This window comes from Rutilus rutilus (assembly GCF_951802725.1).
Source record: "Rutilus rutilus genome assembly, chromosome: 3".
Lineage (NCBI taxonomy): Eukaryota > Metazoa > Chordata > Actinopteri > Cypriniformes > Leuciscidae > Rutilus > Rutilus rutilus.
Window position 1 is genome coordinate 6736238 of NC_140211.1, and position 26880 is coordinate 6763117.

At 38.7% G+C, this 26880-nt stretch overlaps 1 protein-coding gene across 1 annotated transcript in view; it reads left to right on the top strand.

Moving 5' to 3' along the window:
• Nucleotides 1-8754: 8754 nt before the first annotated feature.
• LOC311288470 (Fc receptor-like protein 5) overlaps nt 8755-26880 on the top strand; it is a gene marked incomplete at its 5' end in the record, with an annotated part of 38730 nt that continues 20604 nt past the window's right edge. The window contains 3 exons of the mRNA XM_084405891.1: nt 8755-8812; nt 12798-13055; nt 13129-13389. Of these exons, the coding sequence (XP_084262017.1) occupies nt 8755-8812; nt 12798-13055; nt 13129-13389 (577 nt within the window). The remainder of the gene's footprint in view (nt 8813-12797; nt 13056-13128; nt 13390-26880) is intronic.

The following is a 26880-nucleotide window of genomic DNA, read 5'->3' on the forward strand; positions in this document are numbered from 1 at the left end:
GGAGTCAGGCATTCTAACAAGGAGGCTAAATAATACAGTCTCTAGAGCGCCTCTTGGGATCAGGGAAGTGAGGTTTTACTTGCACAGCATACTAGCTGGCATCCATTACATCATAAATGTTTGTTTTTTTATTGTTATAGAAATACATTATAACTAACCCGGGGCTATGAGCTGCTCCGGAGCAGGTTATGTTCAGAGAGCCTGCGTTTTTGGAACAGAAAGTTGAAGTTATCCGGCGCTTACTTACCCTTAAACATACCCAGGTCATAACATGCTTTCTGGAATACCCCCAGGTGTTTGTCACTAATGGTCAATCATTAATCACTTAATTATCTCATTAACTTCAACACTGCTTCAGTGTTATTTTAAAGCCTTGTAGTGTAGGCACAAATGAACATAAGAGCAGTGTAAAATTAACACTGGGTATTTTGCCATGTACCCAAAAACAGACAGAACATGATGCCATGTGGAAACTTGTGGGTCAGCGTTAAACACACAAACCACAGACGAAATTTCCCTCTGTGAGTAACATGTATTGTGCAAGCTTCACCAAGAGATTATTGTTGTTACTTTATGCTTCTCCTTTGTCATTATCAATCTTGTTTGCACTATACATTCCTCTGTGTTTGTATTTCAATGTGTGAGAGAAATTTTAAAATTAACTGTCGGTATCAATCCTAAAATAAATCCCAGGTATATGACACTGTATGTGTGGTCTGAATCCCATGAATTGCAATGACAACATATGAAGTTCAGGGACTGAACAAACATTTCCAAATGGTTGCAAGTCACATAGTAAGACCACATACTGCAGTCTAAAGACTCAGCACACAGTAACACTAAATAAGACGTATTACTTGTGAGTTTTGGAGAAGGAGGGTGTTGAAATGTTCTTACCAATTCTGCTCTCTCAACCAAAGACCAGCCAACACTATAAATACTGAAGCTCGTCACCTTGTCATGTAAAAAAAAAAAAAAAAAAATCTTCCAAAGTGAAAACTTTGTGAGACGCTGTGACCTGTCAAAGATGCCATGACAAATTGTTCAGATGAGTTTAGAATGAGGGTGACTATATATATATATATATATATATATATATATATATATATATACTATATAGAATATATACACTCACCTAAAGGATTATTAGGAACACCATACTAATACTGTGTTTGACCCCCTTTCGCCTTCAGAACTGCCTTAATTCTACGTGGCATTGATTCAACAAGGTGCTGAAAGCATTCTTTAGAAATGTTGGCCCATATTGATAGGATAGCATCTTGCAGTTGATGGAGATTTGTGGGATGCACATCCAGGGCACGAAGCTCCCGTTCCACCACATCCCAAAGATGCTCTATTGGGTTGAGATCTGGTGACTGTGGGGGCCATTTTAGTACAGTGAACTCATTGTCATGTTCAAGAAACCAATTTGAAATGATTCGAGCTTTGTGACATGGTGCATTATCCTGCTGGAAGTAGCCATCAGAGGATGGGTACATGGTGGTCATAAAGGGATGGACATAGTCAGAAACAATGCTCAGGTAGGCCGTGGCATTTAAACGATGCCCAATTGGCACTAAGGAGCCTAAAGTGTGCCAAGAAAACATCCCCCACACCATTACACCACCACCACCAGCCTGCACAGTGGTAACAAGGCGTGATGGATCCATGTTCTCATTCTGTTTACGCCAAATTCTGACTCTACCATCTGAATGTCTCAACAGAAATCGAGACTCATCAGACCAGGCAACATTTTTCCAGTCTTCAACTGTCCAATTTTGATGAGCTCGTGCAAATTGTACCCTCTTTTTCCTATTTGTAGTGGAGATGAGTGGTACCCGGTGGGGTCTTCTGCTGTTGTAGCCCATCCGCCTCAAGGTTGTGCGTGTTGTGGCTTCACAAATGCTTTGCTGCATACCTCGGTTGTAACGAGTGGTTATTTCAGTCAAAGTTGCTCTTCTATCAGCTTGAATCAGTCGGCCCATTCTCCTCTGACCTCTAGCATCAACAAGGCATTTTCGCCCACAGGACTGCCGCATACTGGATGCTTTTCCCTTTTCACACCATTCTTTGTAAACCCTAGAAATGGTTGTGCGTGAAAATCCCAGTAACTGAGCAGATTGTGAAATACTCAGACCGGCCCGTCTGGCACCAACAACCATGCCACGCTCAAAATTGCTTAAATCACCTTTCTTTCCCATTCTGACATTCAGTTTGGAGTTCAGGAGATTGTCTTGACCAGGACCACACCCCTAAATGCATTGAAGCAACTGCCATGTGATTGGTTGATTAGATAATTGCATTAATGAGAAATTGAACAGGTGTTCCTAATAATCCTTTAGGTGAGTGTATATTTACACTCAGATTCACACATTCTTTTAAGTAAAAGCCCACATCAGTGAATTGCTATTGGACTGACTGATCAGACTTTATTATTATATTTTTATTTTACTATTTACTTTTTAGTACTGTCCAACTATCAACCATATAGATGGCAGAAATGATCCTTTCAAGTGAGTTTACTGACTAGCATTAAACACGGTGCACTGACTCCAGCTATTCATGGATCTATTTGCTTATATTGTTGTGAAGAATTTTTCGAAATCCACAAATTTGTCCTTTGATTTACAGGATTTTGACGACATTGAATTGTAGACGAATTGTGTTACCCGTTCATCATCTATATCTTCTTGTAAAACCATGCATCCAATGCATTGGTAATAATGCATCGCAAAAGAATGCAATATGAACTAGGCTATAGCTATAAATTGCATACACCCAATTTACATATTAGTTGAATTATGTGCTTATACACAAATAGAGAAAAATATTAAAAAGCCCAACAATTTGTTTTTGGTTATAAAAAAAAAAAAAAAAAAAAAAAAAACCTAGACCATTAGGAAATGATTCCCAATTAAATAACCAAAAAGGGAACCATACAGAAACCTGCTTTTGGGGAAAGTGCTATTTGCTGGGGATTTTTTTTACAAGCAACTTACAAGATGAACATGACAACTAATGTGTTATAAACAATAATATTTGTAGTACACAAATTTAAGGTATAATCCAGTCAGCTTAGATGCGGTAGTGAAATGCAGAAAATACGACAAAGAGAACTAGTTATATAGTAGTTATAGAGAGGCAACGCCATCATTAAGTAAAAAGAGAAGGTGTGGGTACAAGAAAGACTGGGGAAATGAATATTCAGAAAGGTGTTGAGGGGGATAGTGAGAGGGCTTTTTGTGACCTTTGCAAAACGTCCTTCTCAATCGGACATGGAGGGGAATACGATGTCAATTGTATTTTTTTTTTTTAAATACTTTTTTTTTTTTTACTGTTCCTGTGGTGTTGAGCAACTACAATTCCTGTTAATCCTATAATTTTATATTATAATTTATTTAAAGTGAATAAATTGTAATGAAAAATAAATAAAATTAAACAGTAAATCTTAAGTGGAAGTACATCTGTCAATTCATTGTTCAAAATATTATGAGTCTTTATTTAGAAAAAAAATACACATTGGTTGGCCTATTCATGAGCATACATCAGCAATTACTCATGTTTAGGAGAATAGGGCATTATTAATATACCATGTAAGGTGGTATGTGCTAGAAATGGGTAAACCACTATCAGTGAGTCTGCCAGTGGGCTGGGGGCACCGCCGCGCCAGTCAGTGTCCCACATTGTCCCTCAGAAACATACCCCTTGTCCCCCCTTGGGCTTATTAGCAGGTGGTCACCCTAGCTGTATCCAATAAGTATTATATGGCCAAAAGTGTTTAAGAATGGTCTATAAATGTCTGCAGGGCAATACGGTTCTGTTTTGTAGTTTGCACTTCACCTTGAAAGTACAGTTTGTGCAGTGTGATCATGATCTGGATTTGCATGATTTGTCATGTTTCATTAATACCTCTTTGTTTATTGGCTTATTTCAGGTCATCAATGTTGTTACTGCATGGGTGATTCAGCACTGAATTTTGTACCCCTTTATTTAGTCAAAAAGCTCCAAACACAAGCAGGAGTGATCACAATTATTCATGAATGTAAGTATTATCCAAATAGGAAATAGGCCTCCATGAGTCTTAAGGAAATCATTTATAAATCCCAATTACCAATCCACTGGCAATGTGTGGTTTGTAAGTCAAAATTGATTATAAATTATGCACTTCTCTATAGCCAAGATATTTATTCATGTATTTTTTTTTTTTTTTTTACTTTTTTTGTTTGTTGTTTCTGGTGTTGATGAATGATGAAATGTCGTTGTTGTCAGGCTATTGGGTGAGATTTTCTTCTTCGCCTTCTCTCTTGAGTACAGGAAATAACTTTCTTTAAAACAGACTGTGTGTTTGACAGCGTGTCATTAATAGATCAGTATGGAGCTCAGTTCACTTCTTCTGATGCTCTGTGAGTATTATTTTCTCATTTATTATGCATTAGAGCAAATATCAGGTTTTGATATGTATTTTAACTCATTCATAGGCTTAGTTTTTCAAAAAAACTTTTTTTTGGACTTGGTTATTAGTTACATTCATGTTTGTCTATTTCCACAAGCCTCTTTCTTTCATTTGACATATTCTCAATTATTCTTCAGTTATTGTCTGCAATTGTTTGTTTTGTTTTTCTATCCTTTGTTCTTTATTAAAACATTAAAATAATAATTTCATCTTCAGAGGAGTCTGCAACCTTCCAGGTCATGTTTTGTGTTTGCTTTCATTCACACCTGACTCTGTGAACTTAAAGGGCACTTATTCCCCTTTCACAAGATGTAAAATAAGTCTCTGATGTCCCCAGAGTGTGTATGTGAAGTTTTAACTGAAAATACCCCACAGATATATGTTTTGTCTAATTTAATTTAAAATGTCTGAACAGAAACTGTAGCAGTGTTCAGTTCGAACCGGAGTTCGACAAATACTGCATACAGAGCCAGAAAATATATGCTGAATGGAGATAGAGCAGGTATAGTTTAGTTTAATTACGGTTATAACTTATTTGTCATCTTGTTTTTGTCCACTATTAATACAAGCCTGCTGTAGCAGACCCTATCTGAATGATGGCCAAAAATATACTGATGAGTTTTATGAAGTTTATTGTACATCACACAAAAGATGAAGCGTTAGTTTTACTCCAGAGAATCACTGTAAGAGCTGAATAAAAACAGTATGAAGTGCGCATTAAAGTCTTGTCCATAAAACTCTTTATATCCGTAAAACAAATCTGATTGATTTTGGCTCGAGGTCATGGTGCAAAGGGTTGATTTTACTCTGAACCATCCCTTTAACTTTTTTGCTCACCAGCCACTGTGGCTAGTGGTTTTTAAAGGGTCATGAAACCCTAAACCAAATTTTACAATTTTAGTTACAAGCCACTCAGCATTTTCACTGGCCACAATTTTGACATCGATACCATAGGGAATCTGCCATACAGATATTTTAAATATTATCTCATAATTTGGCAGACGGTATATTAGGCTGCTGTCAATTTAAGGCCTGACACACAGACCCACTATACTGTTTTATATAGCCAGTAGCTATACTTTTATGTACTGCACTTTGGGTGTGAGCACAAAATCTGCAGAAATGAGTACATTTGCTCAATACGTGCAGTCCCTCGACGAAATTCAAGCCCTGTTACACCAACAATATTCATCCTGAGCAAATGAAATGAGTGCGTAAAGGTGTTGGTAAGGACGAGTCACGTGCGCATGCGCTACTTTCTGCCAGTCATCATCAGAAGCAGGATTGTGTGTGCAAAGTGTGGGTCAATAAAAAAATGTAAGTTGACTATTAACCAAGTTAATGACAAATGCTGGTTAAGGAGTTTGTCAAGCCTTGATACAGTGTCATCCTTTTATTATTGATTAACAGTGATGCAGCAGTTTGTCGCGTGCTTGTCGGGTGCACGTGAATGTGCCGATTATGTTCAATATTAGGCCTACTTCCAATTCGTATTATTAATATTGCATCCAGTGTTTGATTTGTATGTATGTATGTGTGATCATCACATTAACAGCTGAAATATTTCACGTTTATGAACGCGATGTTTCTGATTATGTGCCGTTCATTTAAATCACTTCATTATTAGTTTCGGTTTTGAATGTTTTACCATTTCTGACCACTAGGTGGTAAACATTTGCGTAATATTGCGTAAACATTTCGTTGCTTGTATATTGATTTGATTATTTTATTCTAGAATTGAACTTGATAATCTCTTTATTTGAGAGATGTGGTAGCTTTGTGGAAATAATGTTTGTGTAATAATACACAAGACATTTGGGCAATTCCAGCGTTATGGATGTGACATTTGAACTCATGGTTCAGGTGAAATGTCTCAGAAAAAAAAGAAGAAAAAAAAAGAAAAAAAAAACTTCTTACAATATTTAAATTGGAAATGCATATTCTCAGAGCACCCAATCTGGGGAATTGACAGGCAAAATATGTTTTTCTAAAATATATTTAAGCACCCCCAAAAAAGGAAAATATGCGTGCGTTATGGATGTGACGGGAAATGACAGAGTTTTTGGTATACTGTTCGATTTCCTTTAAAGTCTGTGAACTTTTAAGTCCAATGTATAAATATTGCTATCCACATGATGAAGGGGTCTTAGCTGAACATGAAAATATCAATGTTTAAAATATATATATTTTTATGAAGTGTATTATGAGGAAAAACCAACGTTATGGATGTGACAAAAACCCTGTTATGGATGTGACGCGTCTGAAATACATAGAATCTGTTTGGAAAATCAACAATCAAACCATCATGGCACTTTTGTTGACGCATAATGGCTGTTTTGACATTAAGAAGACTGTCTGAAATGATTCTGAAGCGTCAAGATCTCTTTATTATAGCCCTTATAAATTCAACAGGCAGTGCTGTTATGACCAAATTACTATATTTATTTCTCAGGCATGCCTCCATCTTTCTGCAAAATGCTTACTGTTAAAATAAAGTTTAAAAAGGGGGGTCTTTGATACCTTTTTTTTGAAAGCATGAAATATGGCTGGTTGAAAATATAATTTAAGCATTGTTGCTCACCTCATATGTGGTGGATAAACAAGGCAATTTTCTTAACATTTTTGTTAAAGCACATTAATACAGTATATTACAGACCTAAATGGACAACTTAAAAAGGGTTTTGTTCTTTTGGTTAAAACTTTATTTTTTCATGGTAAAGATGACCTTTGCATGGAATTGCCCATTTGTTAATATATATCTTTATTCCTTTCCCTTTGTAAACACACTATTAAGGTGTAAATGTACTGCTGTGTTGTGCCCCTCTTTTGCCTGGAACTAATCGAATCCAGTGTGTTCTGACCAACACCCCATTGAGGAAAGCTACATATAAACCATCACCTATTACAGTCCAACCTTTTCAGTCCTATTATCGAACAAAAGGGACGGGTTTGTGTGTCAAATCGCTGTCGGAGAGATTAGAAAGTGAGAATTGTGTATCTTGCGGAAGAGTTTCAGATATTTCAATATCGATATCTATCGGAAAATCTATATTTTTGACATCTTACTCTCGTCACTTGATCCGTGAACTCTGATTCCTGCTGCACTATGTACGAGCTCATGTTGGATGAGCTGGATAGAATTGAAGCGACAGTTAATCTACACCCGAATCGCTTTACAATCATTTCAGGGAATCTCTCCTCAACCACCACCAGTGTGCAGCATCCACTTGGATGATGCGACAGCAGCCACAGTACAACCAGCGCGCCCCCACACCCACGCGCGCACACACACACACACACACACACACACACACACCAGCTATAGGTGGAGAGGAGAGAGAGTGATGAGCCAATTCAGTGGATGAGGATTATTAGGAGGACATGATTGATAAGGGCCAGTGGGTGGAATGAGTCCAGGACACCAGGGTTACACCCCTACTCTTTACAAAAAGTGCCATGGGATTTTTAATGACCACAGAGAGTCAGGACCTCGGTTTTACGTTTCATCCAAAGGACAGTGCTCTTTGACAGTAGCCTATAGTGTCCTGATACTACACTGTGGCGTTAGGACCCACACAGACCACAGGGTGAGCAGCGCCCCCTGCTGGCCTCACTAACACCTCCTCCAGCAGCAATCTGGATTTCTCAGGAGTTTCCCCATCCTGATACAGACCAGACTCAACCCTGCTGAGCTTCAGTGGTCTACAGGGTGATATGGCTGCTGGCTATCACCCTGTATGCATATTATGAATGAATGTTTGTTTTGCTGAAATACATTTCTGTGAATGTGGAATTTTCTTATAAATGTTTAGAATGACATGCATATGGACGCCATACAAATATATGCCTTATTTTTTAAAAGCAGCATCTATAATTTGTGTTCTCTCTATTTCTTTCCCTCTTTGTTTCTTTTTGGAGTTTTTAGCTCTGACTTCAAATATCCATTCTGGACACACTCAATGTGAGTTGCATATTTGTTCTTTATAAAACAATACATGACACGTGACCATGATGACACGAGCAATTACAGACATTACTTCCGACTGTATATTAACTCAAGACTGTATCATTATATTCTTCCAGATAGACCAGTACCACATCTAATTGTATATCCCCAGAGATCTGTGTTCACGGGAGACACAGTAACTTTCACATGTGATCTGGGAATCTCGACTGGATGGACGTTTTCCTGGTACATCAAGACCATGTGGGATTATGGCATAAATCATTATTCAATGTTTCAATTGATCAATGTTCAAGCCTCTGATGGCGGATATTATGGGTGTTCTGCATCCAGAATAATGTTCTACGGCACAGAGTACTCAGAGTGCAGTGAAATGGTCATGTTAACAGTACAAGGTAAGCTTTTCTTTGGTTTTGTTTGTCTATACGGTTAAGTACAAATGTTACAAAAATGTAGACTACTTTCCACTACTAAAGATACTTAAAGGGTTACTCAACCCCTGGTCAGAGCCTGACTCCACCCACTGGCAATATTTGAAAAAGCCTTGTGCACCTGAGACCTGCTTTCAATAATCATGTTCACATTAGCAGATAATGAGTTGCCATGAGAACGACTGACATCTTTATCTTTTCATACAGATTACATAAACAGAGAATATTTGTTTTCATTTTGAATTAGATCATTTAATAGCAGAGACTTAAATGTTTATAAAGATATATTGCTTATGCCTGTGTAACTAGTATTCGCTGAGTTTTGTTTAAGTTTAGAGATGTGCTCCTGAAAAAAAGTTCATGGAGACGGAGAGGCAGAAAGCAGACACTGTTTTCTTTATTTTACAAAAGCACAAAGGTTTATTGTTTGCCGCGTTTGTCGACCCCAGAGGATTAACTTTAGCCTAATAGGAAGGAACAAAAATTGTGATTACAAATATATGCTCACTCACATCAAGATGCCGCTGCGGTGGTGGAGTCCATGCAGGAGGAGCAGCGTTTGGCACAGAGTCGCTTTACAGCGCGAGCTGTGTGGAGAAGCCCATTTTACCTAGGCTACACAAAATAATCTAAATAACTATATAAATGCTATGCTAACTAGATGCTAATATTCGCTATCCTGATTGCTTTCAATACTCGCAATTCCAACTCCTGACTCACTACAGTGGTTTTGATGGAACAAGATGTTTTTATACCAGGGGCTGCCAAGGGCATGGGGAGCTGGTGCCTGCTTATGTCACGCAGCACCACAACTTCCAATAGGAACATTTAAATGCAGTAGCAACCGTTCAACCTGAAGAGGGCAGCACTCAGACGTTTTTACACCATATATTGTAAAAATTATATAAGTTATGTCTGTGTGTTTATGCTGCATGGGTAATATATGCAATATATTACACAAACATTACTATATCTGATCACATACATCTATATATTATGAAGTGTATTACTGAATATAAAATTACATGCATTATGATATATAAGTAAATATATTGTCACATATTAATTAAATAAATAAACAAATACAATTCCAAGGTTTGTTTGGTTTTTATTAAAAGTTTCTCGTATCCCATTTGTGTGCGAAAATACCTATAATTAAAGGGATCATGAACTGCATTATTTTATTATTTTATAATGTTTCCTGGGGTGCACTTGCATCACTATTATGATTTTTACATCAAAATTGTAATATTTTAATAATAAAAGGCATTATTTCCTATCCTGATTTTAGCTCTCTGATTTGAATGCTCTGTTTTAAGGGGCATGCCTGCTGTGAGCATTCAGTGTAAACGCCCACTGCTGTGATTGGCTAACATCTTTGCATATGGAAATAGCTAAGTATTACATGTGGAATTCTCTCGAAAACGTTTATTACATTTTTACTATTACAGTTTTCAAGTCAAGTCACCTTTATTTATATAGCGCTTTTTATAATACAGATTGTTTCAAATCAGCTTTACAGTGATAACAGGAAATTAATGCAACAAAGTTTATTTCACTGTACAGCAGATCTAGAAGAAAATAGTGTCATAGTTCAGCTATTAGTTATTAATTTAGTTCATATATAGCCACTCTGGAGATCGTCCAGCTCAGTTCAGTTCTCATAATGGTGTCAATGCAGGCCGATCAATAATATTGTTGAATGTTAAGTGTCCCCAACTAAGCAAGCCAAAAGCAAAAGGCTTTTGCCAACAGTGGCAAGGAACCAAAACTCTTATCAGGTGACAGAATGGAGAAAAAAAAAACTTGGGAGAAACCAGGCTCAGTCGGGGGCCAGTTCTCCTTTGGCCAACGAACAAACAGTGTATTATGATTCAGGGACCATTATAGGTCAGAAGTCAGATTGGATTGGAACATTCAGAATACTTATCCAGCAGTTCCATCTGGTTGAAGATCGGAGTCATCATGCCGGTATGGAGACGGGTTTGTTGAGGATCAGTGCCACTGGCTGTCGTGTCTTCACATGGGAGAGTCTAGTTGACACAATCTCTGCTGCGTTGTGGTCGTGTCTAGGCTCAGGTCTGATCTGGATACGGCCAGAATCCGCCTGTCTACAGTAAACCTCGGAATAAACAGAAAGATTAGCGCAGATGCCATTCTTCTTATGCTGTAACAACAAGTACATTGGGTGTTATAAGAAGTGCTCCCGGTTCTGGCTGACCTAGTTTATAGGTTTATGAATAGTGGAAAGTGTTGATTATAGCATCATATTTAGATTGTGGAATGAAAGATTGCAGTGGATGAGCATTGTAGCCGATCACAGACATGTTGAGCGCATGAATGCAGTGATCTCGTCATTGTAACTCGATATCTGCACACTAGCAAATCCTTTCATCATAACTAACAGTGCAAACACAATATAAATAAGAGATTTGTTGATTCAAACTGGAGTAGAATACTCGCGCTGTTTGATTGACAGTTCCAGCGATTGTTAAGTGAGCGTGCTTTGATTGCTTTCTATAGATATTTTAACCACAGTTTAAATAACATATTATTTTTATCCTATGTGATGTTGACCGTTTAGTCACTGGTTTGATTTACTGACAGTAAATGATTTTGAGACAGAAAACATCTGACTGTAGGCCTACATGAATAATTACGTATCAGAAATCACTGGTCACTGCACTGGTGATTTTGCTTAGACATGTACACATCATCTGTACATATCAATCTGTAGCAAAGCAATATTGACACAGTAAAGAGTAAAAACTTTTTTTACTTGCATGTTGCGCAGTTCCTGTCGGATCCAATATAGAAGGCACAAAAGAGTTTTTTTTTTATTTCAGGCTCTCTGCAAATCTAATGCAGCTACTGTGTTTTTCCACAACCTGGCTCTGCACAACATTTTGCACTCATCAAAGGCATGGTTATTGCTTAGTTGCTTGATCCATGTCTGTTATTTACCTACTACTACTTGTTGTGCTCGAACCAGTGGGTGGGGCTACTGAACTTTAGGGTTCGTGATGTCACCAACCCGGGAAGAAGCTTGTTGTAGTTCCTACCAGCCGTAGTCCTTAAAAATCGATTTCTGTAAAAGAAAATATCTCCCTTTGCATTATTTGAGCGTCGTAACTTTGCAGATGTTGTTTATGCTCAAACAGCAGCATTGCACACTAAGGCCCCGATCACACCTAACGCGTTTTTTTTTTGCAGTGAGATGCGCCTTTTTTCAATTGTTTTCCTATGGCAGTGAGCGTTCTGCGTGCTGTTTATGCGCCCCAGTCGCCTCGCGTTTTACCGCCTGCTGCGCCTTACGTTTTTGCAGTTGAAAGCAAAAAGCAACTAAGAGCGGAAAAAGCGCCCGACGTCATCACGTTGTTTTTTTTGTTCGTTTTTTTAAGAGCGCTCGATTAGACTGACAGGACAGCTGACTCCCTGGTTACTTAGCAACATAGAAAACACAGCGCACTGCCAGTTCTGTGTGATCGGCTGATTGGCCGTGCTGTGTGCCTCGCGTTTTCGAACCTGAAAAACGCGTTAGGTGTGATCAGGGCTTAACTAAAGTTAAAAAAGTGAAATCATAGTCAAGGAACCCTTTAAGTCATTGGTAAATTCTAAGCACTATATCTCCATATCTCTCTTTGAGTGGTCTGACATGTCATTTGTTGGCACAAACACAAATGTGAGTTTGGTCTGGCACTATCTTTTGGTTTGTTTAGGAAACACACTCAGAAAGTACTTGGGATAAAAGCATCCACTAAACAAATAAATGTCAATGCAAATCATTATTATCATTATTCGTTATGTTGGCTTTTTTCGTTGGGTGCTATTAGTAAAAGTGGAACAACACTTTTATATTTAAAAGAAAACATTTTCAGACAATCTGACAAATATGGAAAATAATGCCTGTGTTTGTGAGAGATACACTCAAGGTTGTTTCACTGTGTAGATAAACTGCAGCCGATTCTGACTGTAAAGCCCCAGAGTTCAGTGTTCACTGGAGACACAGTTACTCTCAGCTGTGACGTGGGAAGCTCAACTGGATGGACGTGTCTCTGGTGGAAAGACTCAAACTGGGAATTCGGTGATGATGCTGGAACTAAAACAATCAGTTCTGTGAGAGTCTCTGATGGAGGAACATACTGGTGTAGAGCACAGCGAGGAGAATACTACACAGACCTCAGTCATGTTGAGATAATAGTGAGAGGTAAGTATTCTTTCTATATTTTGAGTTTTAATGACTTTCAGACATGTGAAATGTGTGTTTGCTTATTTCACAGTGAGACCCAAACCTGTAGTGAAGGTGAAGCCTGATGTTCGTGTGTTCAGAGGAGAGAGAGTCACTCTCACATGTGACATACAGGAGACAGGAGTCTGGAGGTACAGCTGGTATAAAGATCAAGATAACAGCAGAAGTACAGACCAGATCTATATCAAATCTGTGGAGCCGTCTCATGCTGGTCTGTACAGATGTAGAGGAACTCTGACTGAAACCCAACAGAACTCAAAGATCAGTGATGGAGTTACACTGACAGTATCAGGTGAGTGAGTTCATGTGTTCCTCAGACAGAATTACTTGTTTGTTTGTTGGTAACACTTTACAACAAGGTTCCATTTGTTAATTTTACTTAATGCATATTAATACATTTGTTATTTAATAATCTTTGTTAACATTAGTTAATAAAAATACAACTATTCATTGTTAGTTCATGTTAGCTGAGGTCCATTAAATAATATTCACAGCTGCAACTTTTGATTTAATAATATATTAGTAAATGTTGAAATTAACATGGACTAAGATTAACACATCACAAAGATTTCTACACATCATTGTGCATTATAAAACAGAGTTTCTTGGTCTTCTCTTGCTGTACGAAGGAAAATACATTGGTACTTACTTATTGGACCAACAGAATGGAACTCTCTCCAAATGACATTGAGGCTGAAACATTTGCTGTCTTTCAGCAATTTTAGAACACTTATACATGTGCTAGAGAAAGATTTAATGACTTGCAAATGCTTCTGAGATTGTATTTTTAATACCAATTTATTGTGTGCTGTATTGTTTTATTGTCATATGTGTGTTTGAATAATTGGGCCGCCTATCTTGGCCAGGACACTCCTGTAAAAGAGATTTTAATCTCAGTGAGGTTCTCTCCTGGTTAAATAAAGGTATAATAATAATTAATATATGATTTAAGAGTATTTTTCATTGCTCATTTTAACCAGTAACTTTGGCTGTATCCCATCACTGTAACCACATTGAGTCTGCAGATTTATTTTATTTATTTATTTTTTTAATATTTTGCATGTTTTAAATAGATCCGATGTTGCATTGAAATGCATACATGAAAATAAAATAATAAAATCAGTGTAGTTTTTTATATTCATTCATAGTAAATGAGATGTGGGATAAACTGATATTTCGGCTGCAATAATATGCACATTGAAGCTCAAATATCAACTGGTTACTCTATAATAATAATTTCAGCCTCATGTCAGAGATAATGTTTTAGGAGTGTAGAAGCAGCGGACCATTAGACTTTGACTTTCCTGTCACTAGATAAATGTGTCACCACAGGGGCAATATTACAATTTACTAGAAATAAGCACATAGAAATATACTTAAAATACATAAATACATAAGTAAATAATACAAAAAATATATAAATAAATGAATATTTATCATAATTGTAATATAAATAACTCACTTCTTTCAGGGCAAAATAAAAATGCAAAAATAAAAATGAAACCTTAAAGTGTCCATTTTAAGAGAAATGTAAGGTTCAAGTCTGAAACTCTCACATTAACTTCAGCATTCAAAATGATTAGAACTTGCATTCTTTTTATCTTTGTATTTCTCACATGTATCTGCATTTGTTTTTTTTGTTTTTTTATCAGACATTTAACCATCTATATCCAGCAAAATCAAAGTGACAGAAGTGTGAAGTAGCCTTAGACCTGAGCTTAGCTGAGACTTTAACTTTTGGCTATCTTGAAAGAGTGACACATCTTATTGATTCTTGTTCAAAGATGTTTTGATCATGTTCTCTTACGAGAAGTTCAGCGACAGGGACCACCATGTGATTTGCGATCTCTGCCTGGGCCGAGACCACGCAGCCCTCGTGCTCTCTTCCGGGGGCTGCGAATTCTGCGAAGAACTGTCGATGTCGATCCTGCGGGCTCGACTCGCCTCGTTCGACGCTCCTGCTGTCTCTCCGCCTGCCTCCACCGGGCCGCGCAAGAAGAAGTGCCGCTCCCAGAGGCCACCGGAGCCCGATGCAGCAGCTGAGTGCTCGCCGGATCCCTTCCCGCGAGCCTCGCTCTCTCCTTCTCTGCCCCCCTTTTCCCTTTTCCCATCTCACAAAACAGCGCTTCTCAGCCATCTGGAAAGCCTGGGTCTCTCGGTCAACTGGACCAAGAGCTCCATACTGCCCAGTCAGTCAATTTCCTTTCTGGGAATAGAACTGGACTCTGTGGCTATGACGGCCAGATTGTCAACGCAGCGCGCGCGCCACATTCGACATCTCGCTGCATCTTTCCACACAGGCAGCCGGGTTCCGCTGAGAACATTTCAAAAAAAGTTGGGCCATATGGCCTCAGCTGCAGCTGTGCTTCAGCTGGGCTTACTGCGCATGCGCCCGCTACAACGCTGGCTGAAAGCGCGAGTGCCTCACCGAGCCTGGACTGCCGGCGGCCTGCGAGTCAATGTGAATCAGGGCTGTGTCTTCCTCCCACACCTGCGGGATCACCATGTACTAGTCCGCACGGACAATACGTCAGTGGTGTCCTATGTAAACCGTCAGGGCGGCGTCAGATCCAAAAGTCTCTGCGCCCTGGCGGGACACCTCCTCGTTTGGGCTCAGCACTCACTGCGCTCGCACGGTCACCTGAACGATGGTCCAGACAGACTGTCCAGAGACAATGTTCCCCCGGGGGAATGGTCTTTGCATCCCCAGACAGTCCAGCTATTGTGGCGCCTTTTCGGCAAAGCGAAAGTCGACCTTTTTGCGTCAAAAGACAACGCTCACTGCCAAAGGTTCTTTTCAAAGAGCGAGGATGCGCTGGCCCAAACCTGGCCCAGCGGCCCGCTGTACGCTTTCCCCCCGGTCTCTCTGTTGCCACAGGCCATCGGGAGAATCAGGGAAGCGCGCCACTCGGTGCTCCTCATAGCCCCGCACTGGGAGAATCAAACGTGGTTCCTGGAATTAATGCGGCTGGCAGATATAGCCCCATGGCCGATCCCGGTGAGGAGAGACCTTCTCTCTCAAGCCCGCGGCTCGATCTGGCATCCTCATCCAGAGCGCTGGTCTCTGCATGCATGGATAATCAACGAATACCCGTTGACCTGCCAAAAGGGGTTGTGAACACGATCACACAGTCTAGAGTCTCTGTGTTCGATAAGTGGTGCTCCGCCAAAGAATTGGATCCACATACATGTGGGGTCTCGCAGGTGCTTTGCTTCCTTCAAGAGCTGTTGGACATGGGCAGGTCCCCCTCCACGCTCAAAGTGTATGTTGTGGCCATTTCAGCGTTCGCTGACTCGGCGCATTAGGAAGGAACGAGTTCATCATCCGCTTCCTTAGAGGAGCCAGGAGGATGAATCACCCGCGGCCCCCTTCGGTTCCTATCTATCTGGGATCTTTCCCTGGTCTTAGAGGCCCTGAAAGCGCATCCCTTTGAACCGATAGAAACTGTGGATTTCAAATATCTCACGCTCAAGACCGTTTTTCTGATAGCCCTGTCTTCAGTCAAACGTGTGGGTGACCTACACGCGTTATCAGTTAACGCTGCGTGCCTTGAGTTTGGACCTAATGACTCTAAAGCAGGGCCGTGCACAGGGGGGTGGCCCGGTGGCTAGAGCCACTGCCCCTCTGTTCTCATCGACTGAGGTGCCCCTCTTCCCCACCCCCACCGCTCCGCCCCGCTCCGCTCAAAGCATTCCGCTGATTCCACTAATCCGCTCCAGGTTTTCTCGCTCGCTCTGCAGCATCACTCACAGTATAGAAAGGTATGCTATACCTTTTATGCATTAAAAGGTAGGTTATGGTGTATATATTTTTTTTTGTATTTATGTCGGTAATGTTTTTCTCTTGGTCTTTTACTAGTGCTAACAACTTGTACAACATATCCACGTTCTTAGAATTAGCTGCTTGTCTAATCAAATTATTGTACTCTTGATCAGATCTAATACAAATAACAAAATTTTCTGATGTTGGCACACTTTGTAGACAAGGTCAATTGGGTAAACCAAGCCCTGGGTATTTTTGAGAAAATGAAAGCTCAGACGGGCGAATCTAGAAATCTTCCCCTTATGTCGTCATAAGGGGAAAGGTTACCTCCCCTTCTCTTCTATGCCTTGGCCCGCCCATGAGAAAATGAGCTGCGCGAGCGTGATATTGGTTTTTCCTCGAGAGACATCATGGCTTGCAAACGAGCGAAGCATGGCAGTTGCTCAGTGTTTGGATGTACAAATGAATGTACAAATGTATTGTTTTAGTTCCTTCATCCGAGCCTCTGAAGAACCAGTGGGTTATGTGAATTTTTTATGTGTAATTGTTCAAGTTCAGACAGATAATCTTTCTCTCAAAGTCGTTCAATACTGTTTATGCATCAGTAAATCAAGCCAGTGACTAAACGATCAACTTCACGTCGTTTCTCTTAGGATGAAAATAATCGTACTTAAACTGTGATTAATATATATACAGAAAGTGATCAAAGAACAATCCCTTTCCAATCGCCCAAGCTGTCAATCACACAGTGCGAGTTTATCTGGACACTTGCCAAAACTCGTTATGAAATCAATGACGTTGTTACGCTGCACAACGAAGCTCTTATTGTACTTACCTCATGTTTGCATTGGTGAAAGCATTAGTGAGAGTGCAGAAACTGTTGCAATGATAAGATCTTCATTCACGCGATCAACAGACTGTCATTTGCTCAATGCTCATCACTGCAACCTTTTATGTGATGGGAATAGATCTAAATACTTAAAGGTGCATTGCGCAAGTCTCTGAGTTTTTGCAGAACTATGCCCCCTTCTGGCGACACGCGAAACTGCAACCAGAGTTGTGCACGCGGTTATGTGGAGTTTGCGTTGGGATTTGGGATGAACTAGAAGCCGGTCTCTTTGAATCCATCTTCTACTTTTGCAAAAGTCTCTTGAGTTGTCTTCGCTGATGCGGATAATGGCGGCGAATACACAAACCTGCCAGACATAGCCAGGTGAGCGTGAACGCGCATGACATCACGCCCAGTCGATTCCGTCCCGAATCCCTCTTATTTATTTTACTGTACAGGATTATAGAGGCAATCGCAGTGATCATAGAAGGGCTCATTCATCCCATCAGGCAATTGTTTAAGCATGTATGGGTTAGAAAAACGGGTATTTTTAACATGAAAAGTTGCTTAATGCACCTTTAAAAAACTTCTCACGATTCGTTAATCTCAATAGCTGTAATAGTAAAAACGTATAACAGCTGTAATAGTAAAAGTATTCGAGAGAGTTCCACATGTAATGCTAGCTATTTCATATGCAAGCATGTCAGCCAATCACAGCAGTGGGCGTTTACACTGAAGTCTCACAGCCAATCACAGCAGTGGGCGTTTACACTGAAGTCTCACAGCAGCCAATCACAGCAGTGGGCGTTTACACTGAAGTCTCACAGCAGACACACCCCTTCAAACAGAGCGTTCAAATCAGAGGCTAAAATCAGGCTAGGAAATATGCCTTTTATTTCTAAATTATAACAACTTTTGATCTTAAAAACATACTAACATTATAAGGGCACCCCAGGAAACATTCTAATAAAATAATCCATGCAATGGGACCTTTAAGATATTTTAGGACATGGTACCAAATAGAAAGGTTTTGCTGTAAAAGGAAAAGGTAAATACCAAAATGTAAAATGGTAAATAGTTTCTGTTATTATCACCAATGTGTAATTGTGAATCATAAAAAATTAGGTTATCAAGATCTTTCAGGACATGGTACCAAATAAAAAAAGTGTTGCTGTAAATGGAACAGGTAAATATAAAAATGTAAAACAGCAAATAGTTTATGTTATTATCAGCAATGTGTAATTGTGATGTTCTATCAAAACATCTACAATAAAGTCTAAAATGTATTTGAGTGTGTGCTGTCTTCTCTTTTAATTGTATATTTTGTAATAACTGGATAATTTGTGTTAACAAGCAACCACCCCCTTAGTGCCCCTTTTTTTGGTTTAGGCCACTGCCCCTCAAAATGTCTGTGCACGGCCCTGCTCTAAAGTCATTCTGAAACCAAGGCACGGTTATGTCCCCAAAGTGATGGGCACTCCCTTCATAGCGCAAGACATTTCTCTCTCAGCTTTGCCGGCATCCGGCAGCGAGGTCGATAATAACCTCCTCTGCCCTGTCAGAGCACTGAGAAATTACATCACGCGCTCCACCGCTGTCAGGCGCTCGGAGCAGCTTTTCGTTTCATTTGGTGGGCGCACCAAGGGTCTCGCTGCCTCGAAACACAGTCTGTCCAGATGGATAGTGGACGCTATTGCGGCTGCTTACGCATCTAAAGACCTGCAGTGCCCCTTAGGCTTCAGAGCTCACTCCACTAGAGGCATGGCCTCGTCGTGGGCTTGGTCCAGCGGGATTTCCATTCATGACATTTGTACGGCGGCGGGCTGGGCCTCCCCCTCCACATTTATTAGGTTTTAAAACCTGGAAGTTCCCGCCCTGCAGGCTAAACTTTTATCAGTCGCGCGTATGCCCTGCCCACATTCTCGTGCGCAGGCTACTGCTGTTCGATTTAGCTCTCCTGGTTGAGCTGCATTATAAAGGGTTGTGTCACTTTACTTCAGACCGGCTGCGCCGCTCTGCACTCCCTACTGTGTGCTTATGTACATGCGCTAGCCATTCTGTTGGCTGCCCGGCTCTCACTTATCGTGTTCCCCGGACTTTCCCTGGGACTCATTTAGTGGATGCTGGGCGCGCACGGCATTGACAAGGGTGTTCCCGTAGCGTAAGCAACTTACGCAATACGAGAGAACCTCTCGTAAGAGAACGTAATCGATTACCTAACGTAACCTCTGTTCTCTCTAGAAGAGGGAACGAGTATTGCGTAACCCGCCGTGCTCGCGCCACGAGCTCATTCGTTTCATTGACGAAAACCAGTGAACCAGCATCCGAGCCTTCCTTTTATGTGGAAGCACCCTCATTGGGCGTGACGTCACGCCAGGCTCAGCGGTAGGCTGCTGCAGTTGCCGCAGTGCAGCCAATGAGCACGCTAGATAGCCTGCTCTAGGTCTGACTGCTGCCGCACTGCGTTGACAAGATTATAAAAATTAAGGATAATTTTTTGGCTTCATATCTCGAGAAAAGATGACTTTACCCGTAGCGTAAGCAACTTACGCAACACTCGTTCCCTCTTCTAGAGAGAACAGAGGTTACGTTAGGTAACCGATTACGTTATGGTGCATGTTCTCATTTGTTTCCTTGGTTATTAATTATGTTCCTCATCTGTGTTTAGTTTAAGATAAACTCTTTAGTTTTAGTCCATGAGCCAGGGCCCCAAATTTGGTCCATCGGTATCATCTGGGGGGGGCAAATGCTATCATTGTTTTTTGGCAAGGTATACACCCCTAGTATTAGAAAAATCACGATAGCAGTGCAGCGGTGGTAGCGAAATCACTTTTTTCAGCTCATGAAGTTACTAACCCCCTAAAATAAATTCCGTTTTTGAAATCTGGTGTATATCTGGTTTAGGCTCATGCTAGGGATATTGTCAATATTCTATAATATGGTGCTTGGTATCGTTGGAAAGGGGACCTTTTAGGCTTTCATTTAAGCCCAGAAATAACACACATTGTTTCACAATTTCCGCCTAAACTGTATGCTTTCTTTTATCCCTGTGGCATGAAAGAACACCATGGACACAAAACTCAACAACTTCAATACTCAAGGCACTCTGACGACTCAGAAAATGTATAATATACCCATACTATTTATTTGTGAGAGCCTTAAATTAGACTTCTGCAGCCAGCACAAGTCTTCAAAATAGAATAGAGCCAATAGAATGGACAAATAGAATACCCTATTAGTCCATGGCCAAATGGCCTATTTATTCATGTACAGTTGTAATAAAAAGTATTTGTTTCAATAGTGTTGTCAACATAACACTTGTAAGTGGTTTAACAAAATGTTTCTATCATGTATTTTGATATTCACCCACTTTCAGTTAGAATATCAGAAAGTAGCTCATGCAGGGAATGTTGATGGATTTTGCCAGTTTTGCGAAAAGATTGTTGGTTCAGTTGACTGGTTATAACAACACTACCAACTATGCCATCTTCAATCAACTTCCATTGAGTTCCAGGGGTATTAAATGTAAGTACAAAATACTTTTTCTCTTGTGCTTGTGAAATGGTGGGGAATAGTAGCAGAATAGTAGCAGTAGCTAATGTAAGCTTGGTGTTTTTCACACTTAGTATACTTCTTTTAAACTTAAAATAAGAAAGTATACTTTCAGTCTACATTTTATGTACTTCTCAGAAATATAATTAAAATTACACTTCAGTGTACTTGATTTATACTGAGAGAAAAGTCCAGGGCCCGTATTCATAAAGATTCTAAGAATCCTCTCAGAAAACTCTTAATGAAGCTTAAAAACTTTTACATATAGAGTCTTAGCTTAAGAGCGTTTCGGGGCCGATCTGAGAGCAACTCTGAGCAAGGAAAAGACAAAAACTTTCATCTTAGTGAGGAGGCGGGGTTGACCCCGTTGCTATGTATGACACAATCTTTTGAAGACTGTGATTGGCTGGTTGTCCAAGAAGGGAAGTATATGGTCTATTCTAAGCCTTCACTTAGAAATTACATGCGACTGTGTACATTACACACTGCTGCATTGTTGCATTTTCCCAGTTGCCAAATATCGTAATGTAGTGATTACTTTCATTTCTGGCGCTATGGCATTTCTGCGTGTCGGAGATGTTAGCGCGTCTCTAATAAGATCAGTCACAAACATGATCCCTGCACGATCTAATCTATAGCGTCTTATTAACTCACTGTCATCCATTGTCTGCAACACATTTCTTCTCCCTCTTCGTCTTTCTGCCATGTTCTCCTCTGCTAAAGAATCTCTTCAGCCTCTGAAAAGTCCTCGACCGTACTCCTAACAATTTTGACCTTAAGACCTCTTTTAAGGGTTAAGATGCTTTCTGAATTACTTTTTTCTTTACTGGGATTTGTTCTTTAATTTTAAGAGTAAACGCCCACATTTCTAAGAATTTTCTTTGAATTTTGTCACTAGGAGCTACTCTGCATTAAGATTCTTTATGAATACGGGCCCGGGTATATTTGGCCTGTACTTGAACTCAATCTTTTGATCCAGATATACTTAAAAGAATAATTAAGAAATCAAAGTATACTTGTCTTGTAGTTGTGTTAACTCTTTTGATTGAGTAGTCAATTCAATATATTTTTTTTTACATAGTTTTTCATATACAGTTTTATGAAACTTACATTGTTTGAAAATATTGATTAGAATATTGATATAAAACAGATATGTTTCTAATTCTGCATATCTGAATTTTTGTGTAGGCTAGTCCACTGGTAGTGTATAACAATTTACTCTAATTATACTTTTTTGTTTAAAATGTTGCCTTTCTTTATGAAACTTACTGACATTCAAGCGTTGATTAAAAAAGGATGCATGAAGCTAATAAAATATTTTTAAAATTAAAGTACAGTTAAAGTTATTTTTCAAGTGCAAAAATAATATATAAATAGTAAACTATAAGTATAATGTTATGTTCACTTAAAGAAAACGTACAAGTATACTTGCAGTATAAACTACGAAACTAGTAGTTTACTGAGAGTACACTTCAGTGTGTACTTTTATGATGGAGAGATGCTCTTTTATAATGGATAGATGCTCTTTTATAATGGATAGATGCACTTTTATTATGGATAGATGCACTTTTATGATGTATAGATGCACTTTTATAATGGATAGATGCACTTTTATGATGGATAGATGCACTTTTATGATGGATATATGCACTTTTATAATGGATAGATGCACTTATAATGGATAGATGCTCTTTTATAATGGATAGATGCTCTTTTATAATGGATAGATGCTCTTTTATAATGGATAGATGCACCTTTATAATGGATAGATGGACCTTTATAATGGATAGATGGACCTTTATAATGGATAGATGGACCTTTATAATGGATAGATGCACTTTTATAATGGATAGATGCACTTTTATAATGGAGAGATGCACTTTTATGATGGAGAGATGCTCTTTTATAATGGATAGATGCTCTTTTATAATGGATAGATGCACTTTTATAATGGATAGATGCACTTTTATTATGGATAGATGCACTTTTATAATGGATAGATGCTCTTTTATAATGGATAGATGCACTTTTATGATGGATAGATGCACTTTTATGATGGATATATGCACTTTTATAATGGATAGATGCACTTTTATAATGGATAGATGCTCTTTTATAATGGGTTAGATGGACTTTTATGATGGAGAGATGCACTTTTATAATGGATAGATGCTCTTTTATGATGGAGAGATGCACTTTTATAATGGATAGATGCTCTTTTATAATGGATAGATGCACTTTTATGATGGATAGATGCACTTTTATAATGGATAGATGCACTTTTATAATGGATAGATGCTCTTTTAAAATGGATAGATGCTCTTTTATAATGGATAGATGCTCTTTTATAATGGATAGATGCTCTTTTATAATGGATAGATGCTCTTTTATGATGGAGAGATGCACTTTTATGATGGAGAGATGCACTTTTATAATGGATAGATGCACTTTTATAATGGATAGATGCACTTTTATGATGGATAGATGCTCTTTTATAATGGAGAGATGCACTTTTATGATGGAGAGATGCACTTTTATGATGGATAGATGCACTTTTATTATGGATAGATGCACTTTTATGATGTATAGATGCACTTCTATAATGGATAGATGCTCTTTTATGATGGATAGATGCACTTTTATAATGGATAGATGCTCTTTTATAATGGATAGATGCTCTTTTATAATGGATAGATGCACCTTTATAATGGATAGATGGACCTTTATAATGGATAGATGGACCTTTATAATGGATAGATGGACCTTTATAATGGATAGATGCACTTTTATAATGGATAGATGCACTTTTATAATGGAGAGATGCACTTTTATGATGGAGAGATGCTCTTATGGATAGATGCACTTTTATAATGGATAGATGCACTTTTATAATGGAGAGATGCACTTTTATGATGGATAGATGCACTTTTATAATGGATAGATGCACTTTTATAATGGATAGATGCACTTTTATAATGTATAGATGCTCTTTTATAATGGATAGATGCTCTTTTATAATGGATAGATGCACCTTTATAATGGATAGATGGACCTTTATAATGGATAGATGCACTTTTATAATGGATAGATGCACTTTTATGATGGATAGATGCACTTTTATAATGGATAGATGCTCTTTTATAATGGATAGATGCTCTTTTATAATGGATAGATGCTCTTTTATAATGGATAGATGCTCTTTTATAATGGAGAGATGCACTTTTATGATGGAGAGATGCACTTTTATAATGGATAGATGCACTTTTATAATGGATAGATGCACTTTTATGATGGATAGATGCTCTTTTATAATGGAGAGATGCACTTTTATGATGGAGAGATGCACTTTTATGATGGATAGATGCACTTTTATTATGGATAGATGCACTTTTATGATGTATAGATGCACTTCTATAATGGATAGATGCTCTTTTATGATGGATAGATGCACTTTTATAATGGATAGATGCTCTTTTATAATGGATAGATGCTCTTTTATAATGGATAGATGCACCTTTATAATGGATAGATGGACCTTTATAATGGATAGATGGACCTTTATAATGGATAGATGCACTTTTATAATGGATAGATGCACTTTTATAATGGAGAGATGCACTTTTATAATGGAGAGATGCTCTTATGGATAGATGCACTTTTATAATGGATAGATGCACTTTTATAATGGAGAGATGCACTTTTATGATGGAGAGATGCTCTTTTATGATGGAGAGATGCTCTTTTATAATGGATAGATGCTCTTTTATAATGGATAGATGCACTTTTATTATGGATAGATGCACTTTTATGATGTATAGATGCACTTTTATAATGGATAGATGCTCTTTTATAATGGATAGATGCACTTTTATGATGGATAGATGCACTTTTATGATGGATATATGCACTTTTATAATGGATAGATGCACTTTTATAATGGATAGATGCACTTTTATGATGGATATATGCTCTTTTATGATGGATAGATGCTCTTTTATGATGGATAGATGCACTTTTATGATGGATAGATGCACTTTTATAATGGATAGATGCTCTTTTATAATGGATAGATGCTCTTTTATAATGGATAGATGCACCTTTATAATGGATAGATGCACTTTTATTATGGATAGATGCTCTTTTATAATGGATAGATACACTTTTATAATGGATAGACAATAATAGATTTTTACAGCGATTGATTCCTGCCGGTTCCATAATGAGACTGGCGCGGCCAGAGACATTTTGGGCGCTGCGGCATATTAAATATATTATAAATAGTTTTTCCGCATGAGAAATACAATGTGTGGCGAAAGGGCGTGACAAAAGACCGAAATGAGTGACTGTCATGTGACACTTGAGAGCCCTGACTGCACTGTAGCAGTTACTGTTACACTGTTTCATAGATTAATCTATTCCAGTCTATGATTAATCTATGACAGCCAGTTTAACCTGCAAGCTAGCTAGCCTGCTAGATAGCTAGCCTGCTAAAAACGCCAAGCTTACATTAGTCATTGCTACTATTCCCCACCAATTCACAAGCACAAGAGAAAAAGTATTTTGTACTTACATTTAATACCCTTGGAACTCAATGGAAGTTGATTGAAGATGGCATAGTTGGTAGTGTTGTTATAACCAGTCAACTGAACCAACAATCTTTTCACAAAACTGACAAAACCTCGTCAAACTGTCAAAATCCATCAACATTCCGTGCATGAGCTACTTTCTGATATTCTAACTGAAAGTGGGTGAATATCAAAATACATGATAGAAACATTTTGTTAAACCACTTACAAGTGTTATGCTGACAACACTATTGAAACAATTACTTTTTTATTACAACTGTACATGAATAAATAGGCCATTTGGCCATGGACTAATAGGGTATTCTATTTGTCCATTCTATTGGCTCTATTCTATTTTGAAGACTTGTGCTGGCTGCAGAAGTCTAATTTAAGGCTCTCACAAATAAATAGTATGGGTATATTATACATTTTCTGAGTCGTCAGTGTGCCTTGAGTATTGAAGTTGTTGAGTTTTGTGTCCATGGTGTTCTTTCATGCCACAGGGATAAAAGAAAGCATAAAGTTTAGGTGGAAATTGTGAAAAAATGTGTGTTATTTCTGGTTTAAAGAAGTCTTGTGACCTCTGTGTTTGTCAGACAGATTCAGTACTGGGCTTAAATGAAAGCCTAAAAGGTCCCCTTTCCAACGATACCAAGCACCATATTATAGAATATTGACAATATCCCTAGCATGAGCCTAAACCAGATATACACCAGATTTCAAAAACGGAATTTATTTTAGGGGGTTAGTAACTTCATGAGCTGAAAAAAGTGATTTCGCTACCACCGCTGCACTGCTATCGTGATTTTTCTAATACTAGGGGTGTATACCTTGCCAAAAAACAATGATAGCATTTGCCCCCCCGTTGATACCGATCAACCCCCCTGGCTCATGGACTATTTGTGGTTTTGCTTGTTTTGTTCTGTAGGCCTAAATGAAGACATCTCAAAATCAATATTTTTGCTGTTCTATTCAGTGATGTCACTAGTGGGAGCAAGAAAGGACAAATCCCTTCAAATCAAAATAAATGACAGTTTACTGTACAAAATAAAGACAATACAAGATATGACCAAT